Raw genomic sequence first — 27,654 nt, 5'->3', positions numbered from 1 at the left:
CACACGCACGCCACCCCCTACACACACACACACACATGCCATCCCCTACACACACCACCCCCCTACACACACACGCCACCCCCCTACACACACACGCCGCCAACCCCCACACGCAAGCACCCGCACGCACGCCAACGCATGCCAACACACACGCACGCCACCCTCCTACACACGCACGCACGCCACCCCCTACACACGCACGCACGCCACCCCCTACACACACACACACGCACGCACGCCACCCCCTACACACACACACACGCACGCACGCCACCCCCCTACACACACATGCCACCCCCCTACACACACACACACACGCCACCCCCTACACACACACACACACACACACACACACGCCACCCCCTACACACACACACACACACACACACACACACGCCACCCCCTACACACACACGCCGCCAACCCCCCACACGCAAGCACCCGCACGCACGCCAACGCATGCCAACACACACACGCACGCCACCCCCTACGCACGCACGCACGCCACCCCCTACGCACGCCACCCCCTAAGCACGCACGCACGCCACCCCCTACGCACGCACGCCACCCCCTACGCACGCGCACACACACACACACACGCCACCCCCTACACACGCCACCCCCTACACACACGCCACCCCCTACACACACACACACACGCCACCCCCTACACACACACACACACGCCACCCCCTACACACACACACACACGCCACCCCCCTACACACGCCACCCCTACACACACACACACACACACACGCCACCCCCTACACACACACACACACACACGCCACCCCCTACACACACACACACACACACACACGCCACCCCCCTACACACACACACACACACGCCACCCCTACACACACGCCACCCCCTACACACACACACACGCCACCCCCCCTACACACACACACGCCACCCCTACACACACACACGCCACCCCTACACACACACACGCCACCCCCTACACACACACACGCCACCCCCTACACACACACACACGCCACCCCTACACACACACACACACACACACACACACACGCCACCCCCACACACACACACACACACACACACACACACACACACGCCACCCCTACACACACACACACGCCACCCCTACACACACACACACACACACACACACACGCGCCACCCCCCTACACACACACACGCCACCCCCTACACACACACACGCCACCCCTACACACACACACACGCCACCCCCCTACACACACACACACACACACGCCACCCCTACACACACACACACACACACACACGCCGCCACCCCCCTACACACACACACACACACACCACCCCCTACACACACACACACACACGCCACCCCCTCCGCACGCACGCCAACGCAGCCACCCCCGCACGCACGCCAACGCACCCCCCTACCCACGCACGCCACCCCCCTACCCACGCAAACGCCACCCCCTACACACGCCACCCCCCTACACACGCCACCCCCTACACACGCCACCCCCACTACACACGCCACCCCCACACACACGCCACCCCCACCCCCACACGCCACCCCCACACACACACGCCACCCCCACACACACACGCCACCCCCACACACACACACACCATTCTGAATCCCCAATAGACAGCGATTACACACAATTAACTCTTGAAATAGACCACAAGATTATGCCATACAACACAACAGACACACAGAAATTACACAACCACACTACTAAAATGTATATGTGGTTGTGCAATACCGTCGAAAGTCAAATAGGGGCAGGGAGACTTTGCCCAGCAGCTCTGGTCCTTTGCGTTGTTTGTTGGAGTCTGGGGAGCCGCTGGCGTTCTGGTTCAGAACCCCGAAGAGAGAGAGAGTCAGCATGGACTCCAATGGAAGCAGGGCCACCGCCATTGGGAAGTTGATCCTGGAGAGAGAGACAGAGAGAGGAGAGAGAGAGAGAGATCAGTTTGAGCAAAGCAAGGCGCAGCATCGCTTATCTTGATCACGTAATGAGTAGTTATTTGTGGGACGTAAAGGTCATTTTTTGTAGATCAGTGATTCTGCGCAGTCTGACTGCATACAGTTCTTCTCAAACACGCAATAGCGTAAGTATGAATGTGCATCGTCTGTGATATGTAATGGTAGTGTGTGTTTGAGTTGGTAAGAGGGTTCAACTAAACATGTATTCACTGACTGTACCCTTAAGTTTCTTTGGATAAAAAAAAAAAAGTGTCTTATGTGGAATCTGTAATTATTACTGGTAATTGTATCCAGCGGTTGACTAAATGATACATGTATTACAAGGTAACAATCCTTTAAATGTTGTCATGTCTTATCAGTTTGTATTATTGTCCTGCTATGTTTGTGGTGCTTGTGACTGGGCCTGTGCAACAGATGCCAAGGAAATTTGACCCTAGTTAACATCTGACCCTAAATGGGAAACTCAAGATTGGTATAGGCACAAAATTCAATACAACGATATTATAGATTAGATAAACACCACAATTATAGATTCGATCAGCTATTATTGATTTGTTCAGTTGCTTCGTGATCATGTACATATAAAAACAGAAAAATATACAATGAAAATTCATATGTATAATAAGTTGTCTAACGGTATTGTATTTCTATGGGTCGAGGGCAGTAGTGACGTACAGTTCGTCCCATTTGATGTGGTAGAAGAAGCTCTTGTAGGTGCCGACTTTCTTGGACTGGATAGGCTTGAACAGGTTCCGGCCATTGTGTGTCAGAGCACACATCAGGTAGTACTTCTCATAGCTGCAAAAGAAAGGACGAAGGAAAGAAAGGAAGGAACTAATTATTCTGGAGTTAAAATCCATCTTTGTACAGAGAAAAAAAAGAAAATGGTGTTAAGTTGGCTCTGTTTATTTTCACAGTTCACATTTTTGATGTAAGACATTTTTGACATTATGAAAGACCTGACAATCCATAAGCTCCAATGAGAAAACCATGCAGTGAACCATTTAGGATTCCAAAAGATTTCCTATTACTCAACGCCATCTGTCTTGTGCTTCAACACAGCCCGGTGTGCATGCGTTCACTGTTGCTGGTGACATGATGCATCACTGTGCCTACAGATGGTGTGTGTGTGTGTGTGTGTGTGTGTGTGTCTCATAATACGCTAGCCACAACAGATCAGAACAGTCCCTCCTTAATGATGAGACGATTCCAGCCATGCCACAACGTTGGAGTAACTGTTAGTTAAAGACTAAATATTTCCGGGCCTCATTTCTCATCGTGTTACAGGATTAACATTTTCAGAGTTCCATTGATATGGTGCTCAGAAAGGTTTTCCATGCCTCCTAAAAATGCACTATATGTATACACAAAAGTATGTGGACACCCCTTCAAATTAGTGGATTCGGCTACTTCACCCACACCCGTTGCTGACAGGTGAATAAAATTGAGCACACAGCCATGCAATCTCGATAGACAAGCATTGTCAGTAGAATGGCCTCACTGAAGAGCTCAGTGACTTTCAACGTGGCACCATCATAGGATGCCACCTTTCCAACAAGTCAGTTCGTCAAATTTCTGCCCTGCTCGAGCTGCCCCGGTCAACTGTAAGTGCTGTTATTGTGAATTGGACACATCTAGGAGCAACAATGGCTCAGCCGTGAAGTGGTAGGCAACACAAGCTCACAGAACGGGACTGCAGAGTGCTGAAGTGCGAAATGAATAGTCTGTCCTCGGTTGCAACAGTCGCTACAGAGTTCCAAACTGCCTCGAAGCAACGTCAGCACAAAAACTGTTCGTCGAGAGCGTCATGAAATGGGTATCCATGGTCGAGCAGCTGCACATAAGTCTAAGATCATGCACAATGCCAAGCATCGGCTGACGTGGTGTAAAGCTTGCCGCCACTGGACACTGGAGCAGTGAAAACACGTTGTCTGGAGTGATGAATCACGCTTCACCATCTGGCAGTCTGACGGACAAATCTGGGTTTGGTGGATGCCAGGAGAACGCTGCTTGCCCCAATGCATAGTGGCAACTGTAAAGTTTGGTGGAGGAGGAAAAATGGTCTGGGGCTGTTTCATGGTTCAGGCCCCTTAGTTCCAGTGAAGGGAAATCTTAACGCCACAGCATACAATGACATTCTAGATGATTTTGTACTTCAACATTATGACAACAGTTTGGGGAAGGCCCTTTCCTATTCAGCATGACAAACAGGTGTCCACATACTTTTGGTCATGTAGTGCAAGCTCTTGGACGATGCCCTATGGATGACGGGCAGAAGGAAATAGCCTGCGATTACTAGTGCCTCTTTTTTTAACCCTCGTTGGCCAAACACAAAGGCACAGGCGTCCAGAACACATTTTCCAGTGGCATTTTGGACCTGCCTCCCTCCCACCAAGCCTGGGTTGTGTTCATTAGGCATCAAACGGAAGAACAGTGACCGGAACGGAACATTCACCAGAGTTGTGGACTCGAGTCACAAATTTCATGACTTGAGACTCAACAGAAAATAAAATAATGAAACTTGACTCAGAGCCTCAAGACTCAACTTTGACTTGAGAAATTATCTGGCCATGTTTTCTAATGCGTTCCCTCTCATTTTGTGGCACAGAGTCTACGGGGATAACTCTACACACAGCCAGAGACCGTAGCGTCGCCCTTGCAAAAAAACCTGCAACAGTTTGGCTAGTGAAACGCACCCTCGGCACTCTGATTGTGCCAGCGTACTGATATACAGGCCGGGTGGTGAGCTAGCATACACATTGTTGATTTGCTGTACCGCTATATGGTGCAGCACAAACATTAAATTATAGGAAGAGAAGATGATTTATTATGGAAAACAAGCAGCTCCAAAAAATGTTTGGTGATCAAGAATACTTTGCAAGCTCATCAGCAATGGGGCAACAATTACTAGCATAGGCCTACTGGTATGTAACAATTGCTTGACATGTTTCAGTTAGTTATGAATTTTGCATTTGGAATTTGTTTAAAATTAATTATTACTGTGGTGAGTACGCACCATAGGCGTGGCTCTTCACTTGCCCTCTCCAAACTCCCGTCAGTGGAGTTTTTCTCTTGTTCAAATATTTGCTGTTGTTTTCACATGTTTAAATGAATAGGCCCTATGTGGTAAATCTCTATTCCATCTAATACTACAATAAATGCTAGCATTTCATCATTCCATCCCGAACCGGTCATTGCAACACATAGACATTTGTTTCATGTTTGATAGGTTTCCGATACATTTTCATTTAGCCAACCATTTCTTACCCTCTGAGTGGCGCAATGTTTATTGTGCACATGCACATTAACAAAACGCATGAGGTAGAAGTTCTGTGTATTTATTTTTATTCATTGTATGGTTTCCTTTGTTCATATTTCCCGGGTTACGCCAGAGTTCCGGGTGCTGTGTCCTATGTCTCGGTCATTCTGGTTGTGTATAATAGGAACGTGCGCGCCTCAGTGCACATAGAAATTGGCTACGTGGCCTGAGCTCCAGGCTTTGGAGTCAGAATGTTGAATAAGATAAAATTGTTCCATGTATGCATCTGTTGAAATCTCATTAATAATAATTAAGTCTGATTAAGACAAATGTATGTGGAAATAAAGTTTCACATTATAGAAGCTGTTGATTGGTGGTAATCGTATGGTCCTGGGGGCCAAGTGCTTATGTTGTGGAGGCCTACCTATTAGACAGATTCCATTTGGTTTCTCAAGGGGAGGCTGTACAGCCTTGCCCTCTACCGGTGTCCATTCAGATAGGACAGGTTAAAAGGATTCTCCGGTACATTTGTTTACATTTTAGCCAGTAGTCACAAAGCATGTCTTTAAGTCTGATACAGAGGCTTTCTTTTGGGCCATTGCCTGTGTACAGGGCCTTCAGAAAGTATTCAGACCCCTTGACTTTTTCCATATTTTGTTACGTTACAGCCTTATTCTAAAATTGATTTTAAAAAAAATACAAATATCAAATAACCCATAATGGCAAAGCTAAAACTGGTTGTTAAAATATTTGCAAATTTATACAAAATAAAAAACAGAAATAGCTTATTTACATAAGTATTCAGACCCTTTGCTATGAGACTCGAACTGGAGCTCAGATGCATCCTGTTTCCATTGATCAATCTTGAGATGTTTTTACAACTTGCTTGGAGTCCACCTGTGGTAAATTCAATTGATTGGACATGATTTGGAAAGGCACACACCTGTCTATATAAGGTCCCACAGTTGAGAGTGGATGTCAGAGCAAAAACCAAGCCATGAGGTCAAAGGAATGGTCAGAGATAGGAGTGTATCGAAGCACAGATTTGGGGAAGGGTACCAAAAAATGTCTGCAGCATTGAAGGGCCCCAAAAACACAGTCTCCATCATTCTTAAATGGAACCCCCAAGAGACTCTTCCCAGAGCTGGCCCCCCGGCCAAACTGAGCAAATCGGGGAAGAAAGGCCTTGGTCAGTCAGACAGAGCTCCAGAGTTCCTCTGTGGAGATGGGAGAACCTTCCAGAAGTACAAACAATCTCCGCAGCATTCCACCAATCAGGCCTTTCTGGTAGAGTGGCCAGACGGAATCCACTCCTCAGTAAAAGGCACAGCAGCCAGCTTGGAGTTGACCAAAAGGCACTTGAAGGACTCAGACCATGAGAAACAAGATTCTCTAATCTGATGAAACCAAGATTGAACTCTTTGGCCTGAATGTCAAGCGTCACATCTGGAGGAAACCTGGCACCAAACCTACGGAGAAGCATGGTGGTGGCAGCATCATGCTGTGGGGATGTTTTTCAGGGACTGAGAGACTAGTCCTGATCAAGGGAAAGATGAACAGAGCAAAGTACAGAGACATCCTTGATGAAAACCTGCTCCAGAGAGCTCAGGACGTCAAACTGGTGCAAAGGCTCACCTTTCAACATGACAACGACCATAAGCACACAGCCAGGACTGGCTTTGGGACAAGTCTCTGAATGTCCTTGAGTGGCACAGCTTGAGCCCGGACCTGAACCCGATCTAACATTTCTGAAGAGACTTGGAAAATAGCTATGCAGCGACACTCCTCATCTAACCTGACATATTTGATTTGACAGGATCAGTAGAGAAGAATGGGAGAAACTCCCCAAATATAGGTGTGCCAAGATTGGGGCGTCACACCCAAGAAGAGTCGAGGCTGTAATCGCTGCCAAAGCTGCTTCAACAAACTACAGAGTAAAGGGTCTGACTACTTATGTAAATGTAATATTTCCATTTTTAAATTTTTAATACATTTGCAAAAATGTCTAAAAAAACTGTTTTTTTCTTTGTCATTATGAGGTAGTGTATGGATTGATTACTTTTTTTTCTCATCAATTTTAGAATAAGGATGTAGCGTAACAAAATGTTGAAAAAGTCAAGGGGTCTGAATACTTTCCGAATACACTGTTTATTTGGTAAATGCACTGGTGTATTTTATATGATATGGGGCTTTCACCATTGGATCACCAAGACCTGTAAATAAATCTACACTCTGAGCACGTCAACCTGCTGATGTCATGTCCTTACGACTGCTACATGGTCCCCATTTCACAATTACATCATCAAAATGTGTTGTAGACAAAATCATGAAAGGGGCTGTCTGGTAGTCTCAATGAACAGACAAAGATTTGTTGCATAGATTTTTTTTTACTTGACTTGAGACTTTACTTGCTCTTAGAATGCACGACTTGGACTTGACACTAGTCTTGACCCGTTCTACTTGGGACTCGACTTGAGACTCGGACCTTGTGACTTGCTTCTGACTAGAATAATAGTGACTTGGTCCTACCTCTGACATTCGCTACCAAACATGTTTGAGGATAAATAAGACCGATGTGTAGCATAGCATCCAAACTTTGTAAAGTGCCATATTGTATTTAGTTAATTATTGGACTGCTAGGTGAGGATCTTTCCTGTTTATTTTTATTATTATCAAACCATCCCCAAAAAGTAGCTAGTAGCAAAACAATGTGTTAGTAAACCGCTAGCTAGCTGCACTACCATGTCAAGCCAATAGGTGGTGCCTGGTACACTCACCTGCTGACCCAAGCGGCAGGGATGCCATGCATGGCGAACAGGGTGAACTGCAGGTGGTCAGTGGTGCCCGAGGCCTCCTTACAGCTACGCCCCTCCACAGGAGACTCCCCCTCGGCATGCTGGGAGATGGATAAGGAGGAGTCAGGGGAGGAGCTAGAGGAAGAGGAGGCGGGGCAGAAGGAGCGCAGGTAGAGCTTGGCCAGGTCATATACGGCATCCGTCAGGAAGCACATGCTCTCCTCTACGGGGCTGAGGTGACCTGAAGGAGTCAAAGGGTATGGAGAGGGTCATGTTAACTCAAACGATTTGAACTATTTTTTTGTTGATTTCCGTAAGCAGGAAGTTGCGCCACTGTGTGTGATGATATTCGGATCATAGTCTTGCTGAGTCAAACTTTTAAACGTATGAAAATTGTGACTGGTTGTTGTAGCACTCACCATTTGCCGAGCCACCTAAGGATTTGGAGCCCACCTGAGACAGAAACGTAAAACAGATATGAATGACAGGACTGGAATTCTATGCCCATCTCTTCAGTTCAGAAAGCTGTTAGTTTAGTTTATTAGGATCCCCATTAGCAACCGCACATACGGCAGAAACGTTTTATTTGTTCCATAAAACATACAAACATGACAAAGTACAGGACTGTTAGAGACCAAATAAATAAGAGTGATATATTGTAAACAGAACATAATTACTATTTACACACTTCATATATACATATTCGTATATACAGTAGAGTTAAATCAGATCTCTAGAGAGGAGAGGTGCTGTGACAATATCTTTTTTTATAAATTTTTTAAAGCTAAAATTTCTTTCCTCTGGTGGCGGAGCCTTCCACGATTACATGGCTCTATACATAACTGACGCATTAAATCTGTTTTTGGTTTGGGTACTTTGAAGAAACCCATAGTGGCATGTCTGGTGGGGTATGCATGTCTGCTTGAAGTGTATGCAAATAGATTATACAAGTGGTTAGGCATTTTCTATGGGAGGCACACAGTACTACAAGTAACTGATGCAAGCAGTAGAATCAGATAAAAAAACATAAAACAAATACACCTTATGGAACAGCAGGGTCTGTGAAGACACGCACACAAACGCTAGCACTCTACCCACATTCATTGAAATAATGTTGTATGGTAGTATTATACATTTTGTATTGTAGATATGTAGTGGTATAATAATGTTATATGATGAATATATGATTATAATATTATCTTCATGAACCCCAGGAAGAGTAGCTGCTGCCTTGGCAGGAACTAATAGGGATCCCTAATAAACCCCAGGAAGAGTAGCTGCTGCCTTGGCAATAGCTAATGGGGATCCCTAATAAACCCCAGGAAGAGTAGCTGCTGCCAGGGCAGGAACTAATAGGGATCCCTAATAAACCCCAAGAAGAGTAGCTGCTGCCATGATAGGAACTAATAGGGATCCCTAATAAACCCCAGGAAGAGTAGCTTCTGCCTTGGCAGGAACTAATAGGGATCCCTAATAAACCCCAGGAAGAGTAGCTGCTGCCTTGGCAACAGCTAATGGGGATCCCTAATAAACCCCAGGAAGAGTAGATGCTGCCTTGGCAATAGCTACTGGGGATCCCTAATAAACCCCAGGAAGAGTAAAAAGTAGCTGCTGCCTTTGCAGGAACTAATAGGGATCCCTAATAAACCCCAGGAAGAGTAAAGAGTAGCTGCTGCCTTGCAAGGAACTAATAGGGATCCCTAATAAACCCCAGGAAGAGTAAAGAGTAGCTGCTGCCTTGGCAGGAACTAATAGGGATCCCTAATAAACCCCAGGAAGAGTAGCTGCCGCCTTGGCAGGAACTAATAGGGATCCCTAATAAACCCCAAGAAGAGTAGCTGCTGCCATGGTAGGAGCTAATAGGGATCCCTAATAAACCCTAGGAAGAGTAGCTGCTGCCTTGGCAAGAACTAATAGGGATCCCTAATAAACCCCAGGAAGAGTTCCTGCTGCCATGGCAACAGCTAATGGGGATCCCTAATAAATCCCAGGAAGAGTAGCTTCTGCCTTGGCAGGAACTAATAGGGATCCCTAATAAAGCCCAGGAAGAGTTCCTGCTGCCTTGGCAATAGCTAATGGGGATCCCTAATAAACCCCAGCAAGAGTAAAAAGTAGCTGCTGCCTTTGCAGGAACTAATAGGGATCCCTAATAAACCCCAGGAAGAGTAAAGAGTAGCTGCTGCCTTGGCAGGAACTAATAGGGATCCCTAATAAACCCCAAGAAGAGTAGCTGCTGCCTTGGTAGGAACTAATAGGGATCCCTAATAAACCCCAGGAAGAGTAGCTGCTGCCATGGTAGGAGCTAATAGGGATCCCTAATAAACCCTAGGAAGAGTAGCTGCTGCCTTGGCAAGAACTAATAGGGATCCCTAATAAACCCCAGGAAGAGTTCCTGCTGCCATGGCAACAGCTAATGGGGATCCCTAATAAACCCCAGGAAGAGTAGATGCTGCCTTGGCAATAGCTAATGGGGATCCCTAATAAACCCCAGGAAGAGTAGCTGCTGCCATGGCAGGAACAAATAGGGATCTCTTCTAAACTTGACCAAATTCAAAACAGCAATTCTTCTCTTTCATTATTAGATCTTCAATAGACAAATATGATGGTTCACTTTTGTCACTTCACTTCTCATTTTGTGCACTTTACAAGGTGAAATAGTCGTCGAAATGAATGGCTACATCAAAAGGTTTTGTTAGTTGGTGCCCAATAGAGACGTGAACAACCCATACATTGATATATTCATATGATGTTTATGCATCGTTGAACGTACCTCTGGCGAGCGTGTCCTGGGGAGGTTGACTGAGCGTTTGACTTTCTTGACTGCCTCCGTGATGGCCTGGGTCTCTACCTCATCCAGGGCACAGCACAGGTTCTTCACCATCTGAACCACCCCATCCACAGTCTTATACTGGGTACTCTGTGGTGGAACAAAGTCATTGTTCAGAGTGTGTGTGAGAGCAATCTCTATTGAGTTACTCAACAATGCAAGTGACTCTTGAAACAGCACATCTTCCAGGAATCTATAGGCCTTTCGCAATTCTGTGTGAACTACCCACGCAACGCACAACCCCCATTCAACGCCTGATAGCAATTCTGCACCACAACCCCACCATACATGTTTAAGGCCTTCAATGGAGCATCAAAGAGGTGAATAAACTTCATAAATTACCTCATTCTGCAGGCAGATGTTGACTTGATTGTGATAGCCTTCCAGATAGTCGGCCAGGCCTTGCCTGGGGGGGGTGGGCGCGAGAGAATCAACAGATAGTTATTGGGAATTCCAGATGGCCTTATTTGGTTCCAGACAATGGTGAAGATGATGCGATAAGAAGCAGAAAGAAAGTTCCTACCTGGTGACCTTTTCCTTAAACAGCCTCTCCACTTGGCTCAGGTGCCTCTCCAAGTCCACCGGAGAAGAGTCATCTTCCGCCTGCATGCACACAAAGCATGAAACAATGAGATCTCACTGTGCTCTCACTCCAGTCTCACTAGGTCCTCAATGGCTGCAGTCCAAACACGTTATTTTTACCCCCTCAGCCCTCACGCTAGCCACTTTCCCTTGGGGGAATCCCCATTGTAACTGGATGGAGTTTGATTGCCATCTTAAATGGAGGTCCAATTCAATAACGTAGCCACCCACAGTCCTCGATTTAGCTCAAGGGAGCAAGTGAAGAACTCTGATCACTTATGGGGTTGACATGACCCACAATTCAACACAAACTGTAGTCACGTGTCATACACCGGTGGCCGCGAAGTTTCATATTTAATCAAAACAGCTGCATTTTCGGGGAGACAAAATGATGACACGATCTTGCTAAAAAATATATATAGATTAATTTAGCATTGGCAAATTGACTTAGTCTTGTAGTGAGTGGCCTATAAAAACGGAGCGAGCTTCATTAACATATTTTTGGCAATTCTGAAATGTATTGGAATAAATGACCAAACAATAAAACTAGCTGGCCAGCTATGGGTAACTGTAACTAGCAAGCTACCTGACAGGAGTTCTAGCTAGCTACGTTAGCTTACTAGGTACATTAATAGCTTCAGGTTGGTTGTTTTTAAGCTCAACTTTAAGATTTTCACCAAGAACGTTGTCTCGCCGATCATCACTTTCCCTCGCTTGGGCAAGGCACATTTAAGGGCTGAGGACCGAGTTTGGACTGCAGTTTCTCTAGTTATTGATGTGAGATATGTTTATCTCTCTGCAAGTCTACCTGTCGGTCTCTCTCTCTCTGCAAGTCTACCCGTCGGTCTCTCTCTGCAAGTCTGCCCGTCGGTCTCTCTCTGCAAGTCTGCCCGTCGGTCTCTCTCTCTGCAAGTCTGCCCGTCGGTCTCTCTCTCTCTGCAAGTCTACCCGTCGGTCTCTCTCTCTCTCTGCAAGTCTACCCGTCGGTCTCTCTCTCTCTCTGCAAGTCTACCCGTCGGTCTCTCTCTCTCTCTCTGCAAGTCTACCCGTCGGTCTCTCTCTCTCTCTCTGCAAGTCTGCCCGTCGGTCTCTCTCTCTCTCTCTGCAAGTCTACCCGTCGGTCTCTCTCTCTCTCTCTGCAAGTCTGCCCGTCGGTCTCTCTCTCTCTCTCTGCAAGTCTACCCGTCGGTCTCTCTCTCTCTCTGCAAGTCTACCCGTCGGTCTCTCTCTGCAAGTCTGCCCGTCGGTCTCTCTCTGCAAGTCTGCCCGTCGGTCTCTCTCTCTGCAAGTCTGCCCGTCGGTCTCTCTCTCTCTCTCTCTGCAAGTCTGCCTGTCGGTCTCTCTCTCTCTCTCTCTGCAAGTCTACCCGTCGGTCTCTCTCTCTCTCTCTCTGCAAGTCTACCCGTCGGTCTCTCTCTCTCTCTCTGCAAGTCTGCCCGTCGGTCTCTCTCTCTCTCTCTCTGCAAGTCTGCCCGTCGGTCTCTCTCTCTCTCTCTGCAAGTCTGCCCGTCGGTCTCTCTCTCTCTCTCTGCAAGTCTGCCCGTCGGTCTCTCTCTCTCTGCAAGTCTGCCCGTCGGTCTCTCTCTCTCTGCAAGTCTGCCCGTCGGTCTCTCTCTCTCTGCAAGTCTGCCCGTCGGTCTCTCTCTCTGCAAGTCTGCCCGTCGGTCTCTCTCTGCAAGTCTGCCCGTCGGTCTCTCTCTGCAAGTCTGCCCGTCGGTCTCTCTCTCTGCAAGTCTACCCGTCGGTCTCTCTCTCTGCAAGTCTGCCCGTCGGTCTCTCTCTCTGCAAGTCTGCCCGTCGGTCTCTCTCTCTGCAAGTCTGCCCGTCGGTCTCTCTCTCTGCAAGTCTGCCCGTCGGTCTCTCTCTCTGCAAGTCTGCCCGTCGGTCTCTCTCTCTGCAAGTCTGCCCGTCGGTCTCTCTCTCTGCAAGTCTACCCGTCGGTCTCTCTCTCTGCAAGTCTACCCGTCGGTCTCTCTCTCTGCAAGTCTACCCGTCGGTCTCTCTCTCTGCAAGTCCACCCGTCAGTCTCTCTCTCGGCAAGTCTACCCGTCAGTCTCTCTCTCTGCAAGTCTACCCGTCAGTCTCTCTCTCTGCAAGTCTACCCGTCGGTCTCTCTCTCTGCAAGTCTACCTGTCAGTCTCTCTCCGCAAGTCTGAAAGTTTGTCTTTCTGGACGTCTGTCTGTTTCATTGACCATCCTCCAGGCCTCTGACCTCTAGCTGGTCTTTCTTTGTGACAAACACACACACCAAAGTGATACGTTGCTGATTTGGTTGGTTTGGGTCTTACCGATCGTGCCAGATCCCTTCTCATGGTGCTCTGGGAGAGCAGCTGGAGCTTGATCTCTGCTTCCCACTTCCTGCAGCTCTGTACATACTCGTGGCTGCCCAGGCTGTGTTTACTATGGAGAGGACACAGGACCATAGGGGTCAAAGGTTAATATGATATCATGGCACCAATCGGAAGAAAACATCAGGGATTACCTTGGTCCAAAAATAAACGCTCATGTTCTTCTACCTTTTCAATACGTTTTTAAATGTTTCCTGTTGTGTTGAACAACACCCAGCAGTAATATCCTTATGCTCAAAGAATTTTAGATCCAAAATACCTCCGTTTGTTTGTCGCGTTATGTTCAGAAATCCACAGGAAAGAGCGGTCACGACAACGCAGATGAAAATTCCAAATAGTTTCCATAGTGTCCACAGAAACATGTCAAACGTTTTTTTTTTATAATCAATCCTCAGGTTGTTTTTAAAATATATAATCGATAATATAACAACCGCAAATGTCTTTCACAGTAGGAGAGGGGAAAACAATGGCTGTCCAAATTCTGTTGCGCGAGCAAATCTCATGTGACCACTTGATGCAATGTTATCGTTCTGGCTCATTTTTCAAAATAAAAGCCTGAAACTATGTCTGAAGACTGTTGACACCTCGAGGAAGCGATAGGAAAGGGAATCTGGTTCATATCCCTTTAAATGGAGCAATGGGAGGCTATGGAACATGGAGTTTTCAAAATAGAAGCCACTTCCTGTTTTGATTTTCCTCAGGGTTTCGCCTGCCATTTCAGTTCTGTTATACTGAGACATTATTTTAAACAGTTTTAGAAACTTTAGAGTGTTTTCTATCCAAATCCAATTATATGCATATCCTAGCTTCTGGGCCTGAGTAGCAGGCAGTTTACTTTGGGCACACTTTTCATCCGGAAGTCAAAATACCGCCCCCTAGCCCAAAGAGGCTAAACACTTAACACCCACTTAAAAGTTAGAGTTCCCATGAATCTAAAGAGTGAGAGGGGGACCTGACTTGAGATGCTATGCTTAGCAGGGAGCAATGGAAACATCAGCTGAGTCTAATTCCATCACTTTCTGAGGGCTTGCCAAGACCAGACAAGGCTGGGAGAGTCTAGATAAACACACACACACACACACACACACACACACGAACTTGTAGTGAGACACAAAGCAATAAAAATATGTGCGCACGTATAAGTACACACACAATGTGCCTAAGAAGTCTCTAAAAAGGGAGACCTGCTATTGCACAACCCCTCCGTTGTTTATTAGTAAAAGCATCCACTGCAAAATGGCCAAAAGGAAACATTTTCCTAACACAATTAAAAGACAAATAGCTCCCTGCTTGTGGAATGTTGGCAGTGATCTTATTGATATCCCTATTTTATCTCACTCCCCTCTCTCTGCCAGGGACATTGAGGCAGGATTGTGGGAAACGCAGGGGTCAGTGAGGTTTCTGAGTATGTACAGGACTCACTTTTGCAGCACCTCCTCCTGGCCGCAGACCTTGAGGACGTAGCTGCCAATATCCACCTGGTTGAGGTCATCATGAACCCAACATAGGGCCTGCATGATGAGGAGTTCCACAGGAGAACTCACTATGGGGTAGAAGGTGGTGGGTGGGAGAGAGCGTGAGAGAGGGGAGAGAGAGAAAGAGGCAGGAGAGAGAGAGAAAGAAGGGCGAGAGGGATTAAAAGAGGGGAGAGAGAAAAGGGGGGGGGGGGGGAAGAAAGGGTGGTTAAAACAAGCATAATTGCATACACAGACCTGTAAAGTGTTTCCTTCCCTTTTCCCTTCTTTGAAGTAATCACTGATGAGACATGATTGGTGAGCGCCAGCCCTCCACCACAGGGCTTTCAATGGTCCACTCATTTGTAATCAGTGAACACAAGAAAAGGGAGAAAGGAAGAATGCACATGTAAAGAATTTGAACAGGGCCATAGGCTGCATCTCACATTACTAAGGGGCATCAGGCATAAAGCAAGATGGTCTATGTCTAGTCACAGGTAGGAGGGGAGCAGATTTTAATTAAAGGAGGAGTTTAGATCTAGTGGCCCACACAATAAGTGAGGATTTCAAGTCCAAGAGGCTCAATGGAACTATGTCCGAAACGATCACTCATGTAAAAACAGTCAATAATTGGCCCGACAGAAGTTTAATTTAAAAAAAAAAAATACAGTGGAGGGCCTCTTGGACGGATTATACTCATACTTAACCTGTTCCCAGACCTGTATGTGCCGTCTTGCCAACATCTATAGTCATGATAATGACCGTATAGGAGTTGTCAAGATATCATAAACAGATCTAGGACCAGGCTAATTCATATTCTATTACCATATTCCCTTATTCCATAAAAACAGTTAACCGAATCCAGATCTCAAGATGCTACAGTACTCTGTTATTGGAAAACACATGTCAGCATGTCTCCTTCTAGGAAATATGTGTGTGTGTGAAACCTGACACACAACAGATCTGCCACTTCTGGCAAGTTACTGCCTTCTCCATTTGATGCCAACACACACACACACACACACACACACAGAGAAGAATCACCCCGGGCTCTCCAGCAATTACAACCCCACACCCACTGAGGAATGGACCGGATTAAGGTACCAATACTAGAGGGATTCAGAGCGTGTTTTGATTGGTCACGCCTTGGTAGTGGGTGGGTGCTGTGAGGTGGCTTTCTTGGGATACTTGGGAGGCTAAAATCGTCAACGACCGAAGAGGGGGGCCTTTTGGTAGCCTGTTCCCAGATCTGCTGTTGCTGCTTTGACTCCTGGTCATAGGAGGAGGCAAGACAGCACAAACAGATCTGGGACCAGGCTGGCATTTCCGAGGGTGTGTGTTGATAAAAAAAATAAGGAAAAAAAAGACTACAAACTCACACATTGTGCTGGAATGTTTTAGACGTGCAAGGTCACACACACCAACATGGGTGTTAGGGGGTTGGTCTGGTCTAAAGCCGGATTGGAGTCTATGATTACAGTACTAGTCTAGCAACACAGCAGGATGCTAGGAAAAGGGAGAACATAACAAGTGAGACAAAGAACATACCAGAAGATAATAAGAGAGAGAGTATGATGGCCAGTGCATTTCAGAGAACTGCAGCAGAGTTAAAAAGATATGGTTTGATTAAGGTGGCATCCAAAACTCAAAGCCACAAGACATCCACCTCAGCCAGTTCCCAGGGTCTCCCCTCTCCCCACACCAGGGTATCCTAAACCTAAATCTTGCTGTTGGAGATTCTAGGCTAAGAAAGAAGTCATTATCTCCCCGGTAACAGAAGCCAGCTCGGCTCTGATTGGCTGTTAACTACAGTAAGAGTGTCAGCGGAGAGCAGAGAAGCTGCAACAGTAGCAGTTGGGGAAAGAGTTGTCGGGGAAAGAGTTGTCTGGGAATGGGTCTCCCCCCCCCGGTTGAATTTTCCACGTGTCACATTTAGGAAGCTGGTAAAACGCTGGTGGAAGTGGAAGAAAGGGGCCCGGCCTACCTGACGACAAAGAGAGGAACGCCACAGATTAGAGAAGCAAGAGACAGGGAAAGAAAACAACTTTTCAGCCTGCTCTCCTTCCCCCCGCACACCTCTCTTCTAACAGAACTAACAGAATAGAGAACTGAAAGCCAGTGTTCCTGTGTGCCAATATATACGACCTTGGCTTTTCCATTGTGGCCAATCAGGGGAATCTAAACACAACAATGTGGGTCAGCACAATTGGGTAGCAAACCAGGAAGTGAACTGAGGAGAAGGCGGTGTGGCCAGCGAATCAGGCCTGGCCGTACAGTACAGGGGAAGGAAGAGACAGTGTGACCAGTTAGTGAGGTACAGAGAGAGACTGGGTCAGCAGGACTGGGCACACACACACACACACACACACACACGAAATACCAAACGATACCAGTTTGTTTGGCACAGAGGGTTAAAAAAAAAAGGCAATTAGGACAGATGAAACACAGACATCATGTGAGGAAAGGGAGGGACACCATTTGTAGCTTCCCAGCTTGAGTCCTCAGTGGGGACAGACAGCGCCTAAGCTCATAACACAGTCAGTATTATCCACACACAAAAGGTTGGTGTTGATTCGCTGCCAGGGCCCAGGGAGTCCAGGACAGACTCCATCAGAGAACTTGGTCACAGTGTGCGGGCCAAGAGAGATCAGTGACTGGCTTTGGAGGGGTTGCCTCGGAGGCGGAGCTACAAACCTGGGGTCAGCCAATGACAACGCACCCCCAGAGAGTGAACGAAAAGCCCTTTGGATGAATGAGAAGATAATATAGAGAAGGCCTTATACAGTAACTACTGCAGGAAAGGGGTACAGAGAAGGCCTTATACAGTAACTACTGCAGGACAGGGGTACAGAGAAGGCCTTATACAGTAACTACTGCAGGACAAGGGTATAGAGAAGGCCTTATACAGTAACTACTGCAGGACAAGGGTACAGAGAAGGCCTTTTGGGCGACACAGGGACAAGGGTATAGAGAAGGCCTTATACAGTAACTACTGCAGGACAGGGGTACAGATAAGGCCTTATACAGTAACTACTGCAGGAAAGGGGTATAGAGAAGGCCTTATACAGTAACTACTGCAGGACAGGGGTACAGAGAAGGCCTTATACAGTAACTACTGCAGGACAAGGGTACAGAGAAGGCCTTTTGGGCGACACAGGGACAAGGGTATAGAGAAGGCCTTATACAGTAACTACTGCAGGACAGGGGTACAGATAAGGCCTTATACAGTAACTACTGCAGGAAAGGGGTATAGAGAAGGCCTTATACAGTAACTACTGCAGGACAGGGGTACAGAGAAGGCCTTATACAGTAACTACTGCAGGAAAGGGGTACAGAGAAGGCCTTATACAGTAACTACTGCAGGACAGGGGTACAGAGAAGGCCTTATACAATAACTACTGCAGGACAAGGGTATAGAGAAGGCCTTATACAGTAACTACTGCAGGACAAGGGTACAGAGAAGGCCTTTTGGGCGACACAGGGACAAGGGTATAGAGAAGGCCTTATACAGTAACTACTGCAGGACAGGGGTACAGATAAGGCCTTATACAGTAACTACTGCAGGAAAAGGGTATAGAGAAGGCCTTATACAGTAACTACTGCAGGACAGGGGTACAGAGAAGGCCTTATACAGTAACTACTGCAGGAAAGGGGTACAGAGAAGGCTTTATACAGTAACTACTGCAGGAAAGGGGTACAGAGAAGGCCTTATACAGTAACTACTGCAGGAAAGGGGTACAGAGAAGGCCTTATACAGTAACTACTGCAGGAAAGGGGTATAGAGAAGGCCTTATACAGTAACTACTGCAGGAAAGGGGTATAGAGAAGGCCTTATACAGTAACTACTGCAGGAAAGGGGTATAGAGAAGGCCTTATACAGTAACTACTGCAGGAAAGGGGTATAGAGAAGGCCTTATACAGTAACTACTGCAGGAAAGGGGTATAGAGAAGGCCTTATACAGTAACTACTGCAGGAAAGGGGTATAGAGAAGGCCTTATACAGTAACTACTGCAGGAAAGGGGTATAGAGAAGGCCTTATACAGTAACTACTGCAGGAAAGGGGTATAGAGAAGGCCTTTTGGGCGACACAGGGACAAGGGTATAGAGAAGGCCTTATACAGTAACTACTGCAGGACAGGGGTACAGAGAAGGCCTTATACAGTAACTACTGCAGGAAAGGGGTATAGAGAAGGCCTTATACAGTAACTACTGCAGGAAAGGGGTATAGAGAAGGCCTTATACAGTAACTACTGCAGGAAAGGGGTATAGAGAAGGCCTTATACAGTAACTACTGCAGGACAGGGGTATAGAGAAGGCCTTATACAGTAACTACTGCAGGAAAGGGGTATAGAGAAGGCCTTATACAGTAACTACTGCAGGAAAGGGGTATAGAGAAGGCCTTATACAGTAACTACTGCAGGAAAGGGGTACAGAGAAGGCCTTATACAGTAACTACTGCAGGACAAGGGTACAGAGAAGGCCTTTTGGGCGACACAGGGACAAGGGTATAGAGAAGGCCTTTTGGGCGACACAGGGACAAGGGTATAGAGAAGGCCTTATACAGTAACTACTGCAGGAAAGGGGTACAGAGAAGGCCTTATACAGTAACTACTGCAGGACAAGGGTACAGAGAAGGCCTTTTGGGCGACACAGGGACAAGGGTATAGAGAAGGCCTTTGGGGCAGGGGCCCAACCTTTTATGTGAGGAGAGGGAATGTGGCATATTCCCACAACAACAAAACATATTTAAAAAATGATAATAGTAAACTGGCTGTTTCCTCCTTCAGACCTCTCATCCAGTGTTCTTATCTTCTATCTGAAGTCTAAAGCTCAGTCTTAAAAAGGGAAATGCCTCAGATACAAATAGAAAGGTAAAATGAATTGGAGTTGGGTTATTGAAACCTGGAAGAGCTCCATTCTAAAAATAAAAGACATTTAATTAAAAGAGGCCAATTGATGTCAATGCATACTTTTATGGGTGTAAAGGTGTCTTAACACGAAGCCTGCACACTCAGGGTCGGGGACCACTGAGCACCTGTTTGGGTCAGGGTTGCAAAGAAACATTCCTAAAATTCACAGGTTTTCCAGAAATCCCGTTTGGAGGATTCTGTTTCCCCTCCTGATTCCCAGGAACTCTCCTATAGGGATTTCTGGAAAACATGGGAATTTTGAGAACGTTTATGGGATTTAGCAATGTTAGTAGGTGTATTGTGTTATTGTCCTTACCATCGCATGTGAAGGTGACAGGCTCCTGGGACTCAGAGATCTCGATGGACACCTTGACGCTACAGCCATTGTCCCCGCCCCCGTCCCTCTGAGGGATGACTGCACTCAGCACATACCCCGGGTTGGTGTGGAGGTCATCATGGGTGAACTTTGACCTCAGGCTGAAAAAAAAGCCAGTATGTCATCTTTACCGTTCATAAACTTCATATCCTTAATTATCTTATTTGTATTTCCTTAAATTAGCTTATCTAGAAGTTATACACCCATAAACTAGTAGATAATCCATTTATGATCCATTCTCCTACTTAACTTCCCATAAAAAAATAAAACATGTATTGTCACATACATTTCACTGCACCTATCTAGTGTGTTGTTTTACAGGGTCAGACAGACACATACCGCCCCTGGAGCAGATTAAGTGCCTTGCTTAAGGACACATCAGCAGATTTTCACCATGTCGGCTCAGGTATTCGAACCAGCGACCTTTCAGTTACTGGCCCAACGCACAAACCACTAGGCTACCTGGCTCATTTTTACTGCCCCGTACTTCATTATGGGATCCAAAGAACTTCAAAAACTCTTCTGCTTTGCTGATATTTGTTGCATATGTGTTTATTGAATAGTGTGTGTGTGTGTGTGTGTGTGTGTGTGTGTGTGTGTGTGTGGTATAATGCAGGTGTTCATCATGTCAGAGTGATTCCCAGAGCACAGATATTCATCACTGCACCCTGAAAGGACTGGAGTGAGGCTGCATACCGAATCATTCAAACATTATAGCACACACACACACACACGGTGGCTTACGTTGCTACGTCTTCACAGAAGGCTACAACTTCTAGGTTCTGGGCTTCCTTCTCCTCCAGGGCGGTGTACAGTACTCTCACAGGTCTCTTATCATGCTGCGAGACAACGACACAAAACACAACAGTAAGCAACCAGAAAAACGGTACATGGGCCAAAACACACATTTCAACCTCCATTGTGATGGTGTATATGTTTACTGGTGTTCATTTCATATGGAATTTAATTGGTGTTCGTTCGTTCGTATGTATGTATGCATGCATGTATTGTAAACAGATTAAAACACAAAAACTTGCAGTAAAGACAGGAAATACAAATGAGCACCCTAACACTAAATTGGACCAATCCACGAATACATTTACACATTATACAAACTGACTGAGGCTCTATTAATTTAGTCTTGTGCATTTTCCCCAAAGTAACTGAGGTGTTTAGGAGTGGTGTATGCTGCCGGCTTAAATAATGGAGACATTTTGATATGAACGCATTGAATCCCATCGAGTGAATAAACATCAAGTCAGGAAGGGCTGGGGCAAAAAGCTACACACACTAAAAAGACCCCCCTAGGAATTGAGTTCTGGGATTCCTGGATGTAGTGTGAAAGCTGCCGGGAACTGGCAGGAAGTACGCCCCATCATTTTACAAACTAGCCATCTAAGAATGCATTTCCTTTCCTGTGCAACAGGAAATTACCAGCAAAAGTCCCGCCTCCTCTTCATGGTCTACTGTGATTTGGCACAAACGCACAAGAGGTGCGCTGGAATTCAGTGACATCACGATGCACACAGAGGAGCGCTGGAATTCAGTGACATCATGATGCACACAGAGGAGTGCTGGAATTCAGTGACATCACGATGCATGAAAGAGAACGACTGATTCTGCTCAGAGGGAATTGGGGAGGGTAACAAAAATGTCTGGTATGCAGAGTCCCTTTCGTGTGTTGTTCCATGTGTGTTACATTTTAAACCAAAAACACAAATGTGTGATTTCTAGGACACGGACTAGAAGTTGCATCAGAGCACAGCTTTACACTGAACAACATTCCACTAGCAAAGTAATTGCACCTGGAGAGCCAATCACATTCTCTGTAGCCGATGGAAAACCTTTAAACAGGTTAACATTTAGAAGACCACAGGACCAGATGAATTACCAAAGACGCGTACTCCGAGCATGCACTGACGAGCTGGCAAGTCTTCACTGACATTTTCAACCCATCCTCAACCCAGTCTGTAATAGCTACATGTTTTAAGAAGACCACCATTGTCCCTGTGCCCAAGAACGCTAAGGTAACTTGTCTAAAATGACTATCACCCCATAGCACTCACATCTGGGTTGTTCGCCAATGCTGGAAGGGGGGCCTTCCCCCAGAGTGAAAAAGTTTGGGATCCCCTGCGCTAGAGAACATTGCCGGGCGGTGCTCAAACATAAGCACCAACACTTGATTAACAGTGTAAACTATTGTAGAGGATTCATTGCATGAAGAAATATATCAGGATTATTATTTTAGTTTCCTCCCTCGACAATAAAATGTAGTCCTATAGCCTATTTTAGTTTCCTCCCTCGACAATAAAATGTAGTCCTATAGCCTATTTTAGTTTCCTCCCTCGACAATAAAATGTAGTCCTATAGCCTATTTTAGTTTCCTCCCTCGACAATAAAATGTAGTCCTATAGCCTATTTTAGTTTCCTCCCTCGACAATAAAATGTAGTCCTATAGCCTATTTTAGTTTCCTCCCTCGACAATAAAATGTAGTCCTATAGCCTATTTTAGTTTCCTCCCTCGACAATAAAATGTAGTCCTATAGCCTATCTTAGTTTCCTCCCTCGACAATAAAATGTAGTCCTATAGCCTATCTTAGTTTCCTCCCTCGACAATAAAATGTAGTCCTATAGCCTATCTTAGTTTCCTCCCTCGACAATAAAATGTAGTCCTATAGCCTATCTTAGTTTCCTCGACAATAAAATGTAGTCCTATAGCCTATCTTAGTTTCCTCGACAATAAAATGTAGTCCTATAGCCTATCTTAGTTTCCTCGACAATAAAATGTAGTCCTATAGCCTATTTTAGTTTCCTCGACAATAAAATGTAGTCCTATAGCCTATCTTAGTTTCCTCGACAATAAAATGTAGTCCTATAGCCTATTTTAGTTTCCTCGACAATAAAATGTAGTCCTATAGCCTATTTTAGTTTCCTCGACAATAAAATGTAGTCCTATAGCCTATTTTAGTTTCCTCGACAATAAAATGTAGTCCTATAGCCTATTTTAGTTTCCTTGACAATAAAAACACACTAATGTAATCCATTTGATAAACTTTATTTGTAGATTCGATTAGTAATAGAGTTAATAGGAAAAGTCCAGTTACAGCTCCGTTTGACAAAGTAGAAATTAAAAAGATGATAATAATAAATAATAAAAACAACCCCAGGTGCACAGGTGAAATGATTTGCTTAAACAAAAGCACCAGCGCATGAACAATCGTAAAGGATGAATTCCATAAAAAAATATTTGTGGAAATTAATTCATGACAAGATATAAAATAATTTGTTGATCGTATTGGAAACTGTATTGTGGCCTTATACGCGTACCTTTTCACATGAATCAATCTAGTCATCTCTTTATGCTTCGCATCCACAGTCGGCACACATTTTCGGGGCTTTGTGCGAGCAAACCCCGCAAACAAAATTGATTGAACTTCAGTTTATGGGCCTTGTTTTGCGTGCACATGCCGCACGTGTGGCATGGTCTCTGGGGGAAAAGTCCACCCCATACCTATCATACCAAAATGACTCCACATTCCGCGGACACACAAGAGTACAATAAATGCTTTGAGTTCATCCATAAACATGTCTCATGTATGGTTTCCTTTTCTGTGCGCATAAGCAACAGTACAATCTGATATGCTGCAACATCTGCATTTCAAACTCATCCCTCCCAGACTCCTGTCTCACCGTGCCATCCCCCCCCCAGACTCCTGTCTCTCCGTGCCATCCCCCCCCAGACTCCTGTCTCTCCGTGCCATCCCCCCCCCAGACTCCTGTCTCTCCGTGCCACCCCCCCCCCCAGACTCCTGTCTCACCGTGGCAGTTGGGATCAACGTCTGTTGGCTCTGTTGTTTTTCTGCGGCGAGACTCATCGGAGGCAGAGGCTCGAAGTAAACATCAGAATCAGATTACTTTTCATCAGCAACGTCGATTTCAAGTTCAATAGCAAACTCATCTAAATTCTGCAACATTTGCAATGCTGTCAGTGCATCCATTTGTTTGGTTGGGCTTGCTATTGTATGGTTGTACTCAGCATCTATAAATGGTATATCATTTCCTGAGTCATATCAATCTTTCATAATAAAATAAGACCGCCCACGACTCTTCATCATTACACTATTGATCTAAATTCAATCATCCTCGGCCTCATTCAGTTCATTGAAGTCACATGCACCATTATCAGTTTGTCAGGTGTCTATGGCCCACTCATTGATGACAGAATAGCAGATTTTAATTGTATGTTATTGGGTTTTGCTGTTATGTTACTTGTAGCCAGAGCAATGCTGCCGTGCAAGTGGTCATGTTCTGAATGCATGAACAGCACGGATATTGCTGGGAAAAGTGACAGTTGGAAATAGAGCTGCACCTCTTCAATTGAGAGAGTTATATGACACTAATAAAATGTCATAGAACCAGCAGAACATGCTCTTTCTGATACAATATAGAAATCAAAATGTCTTACATGTTTACATGTTGTTCTAAATTAAAATCAACATCGCCCATTCCATCCATGTCATTCTGTGGGCTGGTATCGTTGGTGCATTCAGAAAGTATTCAGACCCCTAGACTTTTCCCACATGGTTATGTTACAGCCTTATTGTAAAATGAATTAAATACACTCCCCCCCCCACAGCTTTTAAAAAATGTATTAAAAACAGAAAAACCAAGCCGAACACAGTGGCCTCTGTTTGGAACCACCAAGTCTCTTTATAGAGCTGGCCACCTGTGGAGATGGGAGAACCTTCAAGAAAGACAATCATCTCTGCAGCACTCCACTAATTAGGCATTATGTCGCAAGACAGAATTCACATCTCAGCAAAAGGCACATGACAGCCTGCTTGGAGTTTGCCAAGAGGTACTGAAAGACTTTCAGACCATGAGAAACAAGATTCTCTGGTCTGATGAAACCAAGATTGAACTCTTTGGCCTGAATGCCAGGCGTGACGCCTGGAGGAAACCTGGCAAGCATGGTGGTGGTAGCATCATCCTGTGGGGATGTTTTTCCTCACAGCAGGGACTGGGAGACAGGACTGGGAGACAGGTCAGGATTGAGGGAAAGATAGAGAGATCCTTGATTAAAACCTGCTCCAGAGCACTCAGGACCTCAGACTGGGGTGAAGGTTCACTTTCCAACAGGATAATGACCCTAAGCACACAGCCAAGCAAACACAGGAGTGGCTTTGGGTCATCACTTTGAATGTCCTTGAGTGGCCCAGCCAGAGCTCATACTTGAACACGAGCAAACATATTTGAGTTCTGAAAATAGCTGTGCAGCGACGCTCCCTATCCAACCTGACAAAGCTTGAGAGGATCTGCAGAGAAAGCGAGAAACTCCCCAAATACAGGTGTGCCAAGCTTGTATCATCATAACCAAGAAGACTCAAGGATGTAATCGCTACCAAAGGTGCTTCAAAGTACTGAGTAAAGGGTCTGAATACTTACGTAAATGTGATATTTCCAGTTTCTAAAAACCTGTTTTTGCTTTGTCATTATGGGGTAGTGTGTGTAGATTGGAATATTGGAATATTTAAAATATATATATTAGAATAAGGCTGTAATGTAACAAAATGTGGAAAAAGTCAAGGGGTCTGAATAATTTCAGAATGCACTGTATAATTGTTTTGTAAAAATATTATAATTCATTGTTTTTATTTCGTATCCCAATACCTGGGTGTATGTAGTAATGCATGAAAACAAACTGATTAAGAACATTTGAGGTAAACAAAAAAAGAGAAACCTCCAATGTTTTATCGGAGCCCCTCTGTCGGGCACCATCTTAACCATAGTTAAGATGGCACCCACACACACACACACACACGCTGCTGCTACTACTACTGTCTGTCTATTATCTATCCTGTTGCCTAGTAACTTTACCCTTACCTATATGTACAGTACATTGCTACCACAATTACCTCATACCCCTGCACACTGACTTGGTACTGGTACTTCCTGTATATAGCCATGTTATTTTCTACTCCCTACATTCTACTCGCTGTTGTCTACAAAGCATGTGAAATAAAATTTGATTCTAGACTTCCATGTTAAGAGATCTATGCAAAATCTAAAACACGCACACTTAATGGCCAGCAAGGTAATGTCAGTTTTGTTTATAGAGAAGGTCCCATCTTTCCAGTTGTTTATAATAACAGGATGTTATGGCTGTCTATCTGTAATTGATGAAATGAGTAGTACAATGGTAATGCTGTACTGCAACAGAAGAGTCTGCCTTCTTCATGTTGGTCATTCAGCGGGTTAAGAACATAGCAGATCAGCTCATAAAATAATGCTCACTTTGCTCAGCGGTTCTTAACTTCACACAAGCAAAACCAACAACCCGGACATGAAATGTGACTGAACCTAGAAGTGGCATCAGGGTCGTGTTCATTAGGTGCCAAACGGAAGACAACCCGATTGGAATATGGAAAGACTACCCTGGACTTTAAAAAAATGTTAAAAGTATTTGTTGCAGAGAACTTTTACAGAGACAAACATGGTTTTGACCCGAAATAGTATTAAAATGAAACATTTACAAAGCAGTGTGCTAGTAGCGTCAACTTGGCTGAGACCCCAATCTCTCGCTCTCACCAAGCACCGTGTACATCCCATCTAGCCAGGCAAGAAAGAAGTGAGGGATTAGCAGTGTGTGTTTTATACACAATCCATTCATTGAAAACAAACATGCAAAGATAATCCAATGAGGCATTGTGAGCGGTGTGTTCACTCACATCCCCCCACAGGACAGACACCGGGCTGTTAGACAGGCCCGTCTTTGTATTCTCTGTTTCATTGTCTGACAGGGGTGAGTGTGTGAGTGAGAGAGGATGGGTAAGGCCCATGTGACTCACAGATCATTAATCTGATGTGGTTTGCTTTAGTCCACCCTACTGTTCTGAGTCAGGTCCAGTCTGCTTTACAGCTCCTCCGTCTTAGGTCAGTCTTAAGATAGTACAGTAAAACACTATTGTCCCAGGCTTGTCCAGTTTTTCTGCCTGTAGCAGTCCTAGAATGGTACCTACTTCACGAGCCCAGGTTATTAGTGGTTTAGTAATACTATAGACTTCCACCAGCAGGAGTCTATTGGACTTTCCTCAACCTCTTAACCAGGGCCAACCAAGAATGGTGAATGTGGTCGGGTC

The 27,654-nt window shown here is 45.5% G+C and overlaps 1 protein-coding gene across 1 annotated transcript in view; it reads right to left on the bottom strand.

The window, feature by feature from the left end:
• The window catches only part of LOC135556657 (phosphatidylinositol 4-phosphate 3-kinase C2 domain-containing subunit alpha-like), a 72,323-nt gene that overhangs the window by 29,094 nt on the left and 15,575 nt on the right, over positions 1-27,654 (bottom strand). The window contains exons 3-13 of the mRNA XM_064990031.1: positions 21,260-21,354; positions 20,456-20,616; positions 15,197-15,317; positions 13,715-13,826; positions 11,368-11,447; positions 11,187-11,250; positions 10,788-10,934; positions 8,437-8,470; positions 8,000-8,258; positions 2,639-2,761; positions 1,740-1,907 (exon numbers count right to left, since the gene is read on the bottom strand). Coding sequence (XP_064846103.1) covers positions 1,740-1,907; positions 2,639-2,761; positions 8,000-8,258; positions 8,437-8,470; positions 10,788-10,934; positions 11,187-11,250; positions 11,368-11,447; positions 13,715-13,826; positions 15,197-15,317; positions 20,456-20,616; positions 21,260-21,354 — 1,364 coding nt within the window. The remainder of the gene's footprint in view (positions 1-1,739; positions 1,908-2,638; positions 2,762-7,999; positions 8,259-8,436; positions 8,471-10,787; positions 10,935-11,186; positions 11,251-11,367; positions 11,448-13,714; positions 13,827-15,196; positions 15,318-20,455; positions 20,617-21,259; positions 21,355-27,654) is intronic.

This window comes from Oncorhynchus masou, chromosome 15, assembly GCF_036934945.1.
Source record: "Oncorhynchus masou masou isolate Uvic2021 chromosome 15, UVic_Omas_1.1, whole genome shotgun sequence".
Lineage (NCBI taxonomy): Eukaryota > Metazoa > Chordata > Actinopteri > Salmoniformes > Salmonidae > Oncorhynchus > Oncorhynchus masou.
Note: the sequence above shows the minus strand (reverse complement) of the source record. Positions and strands in the feature narration are given on the sequence as shown.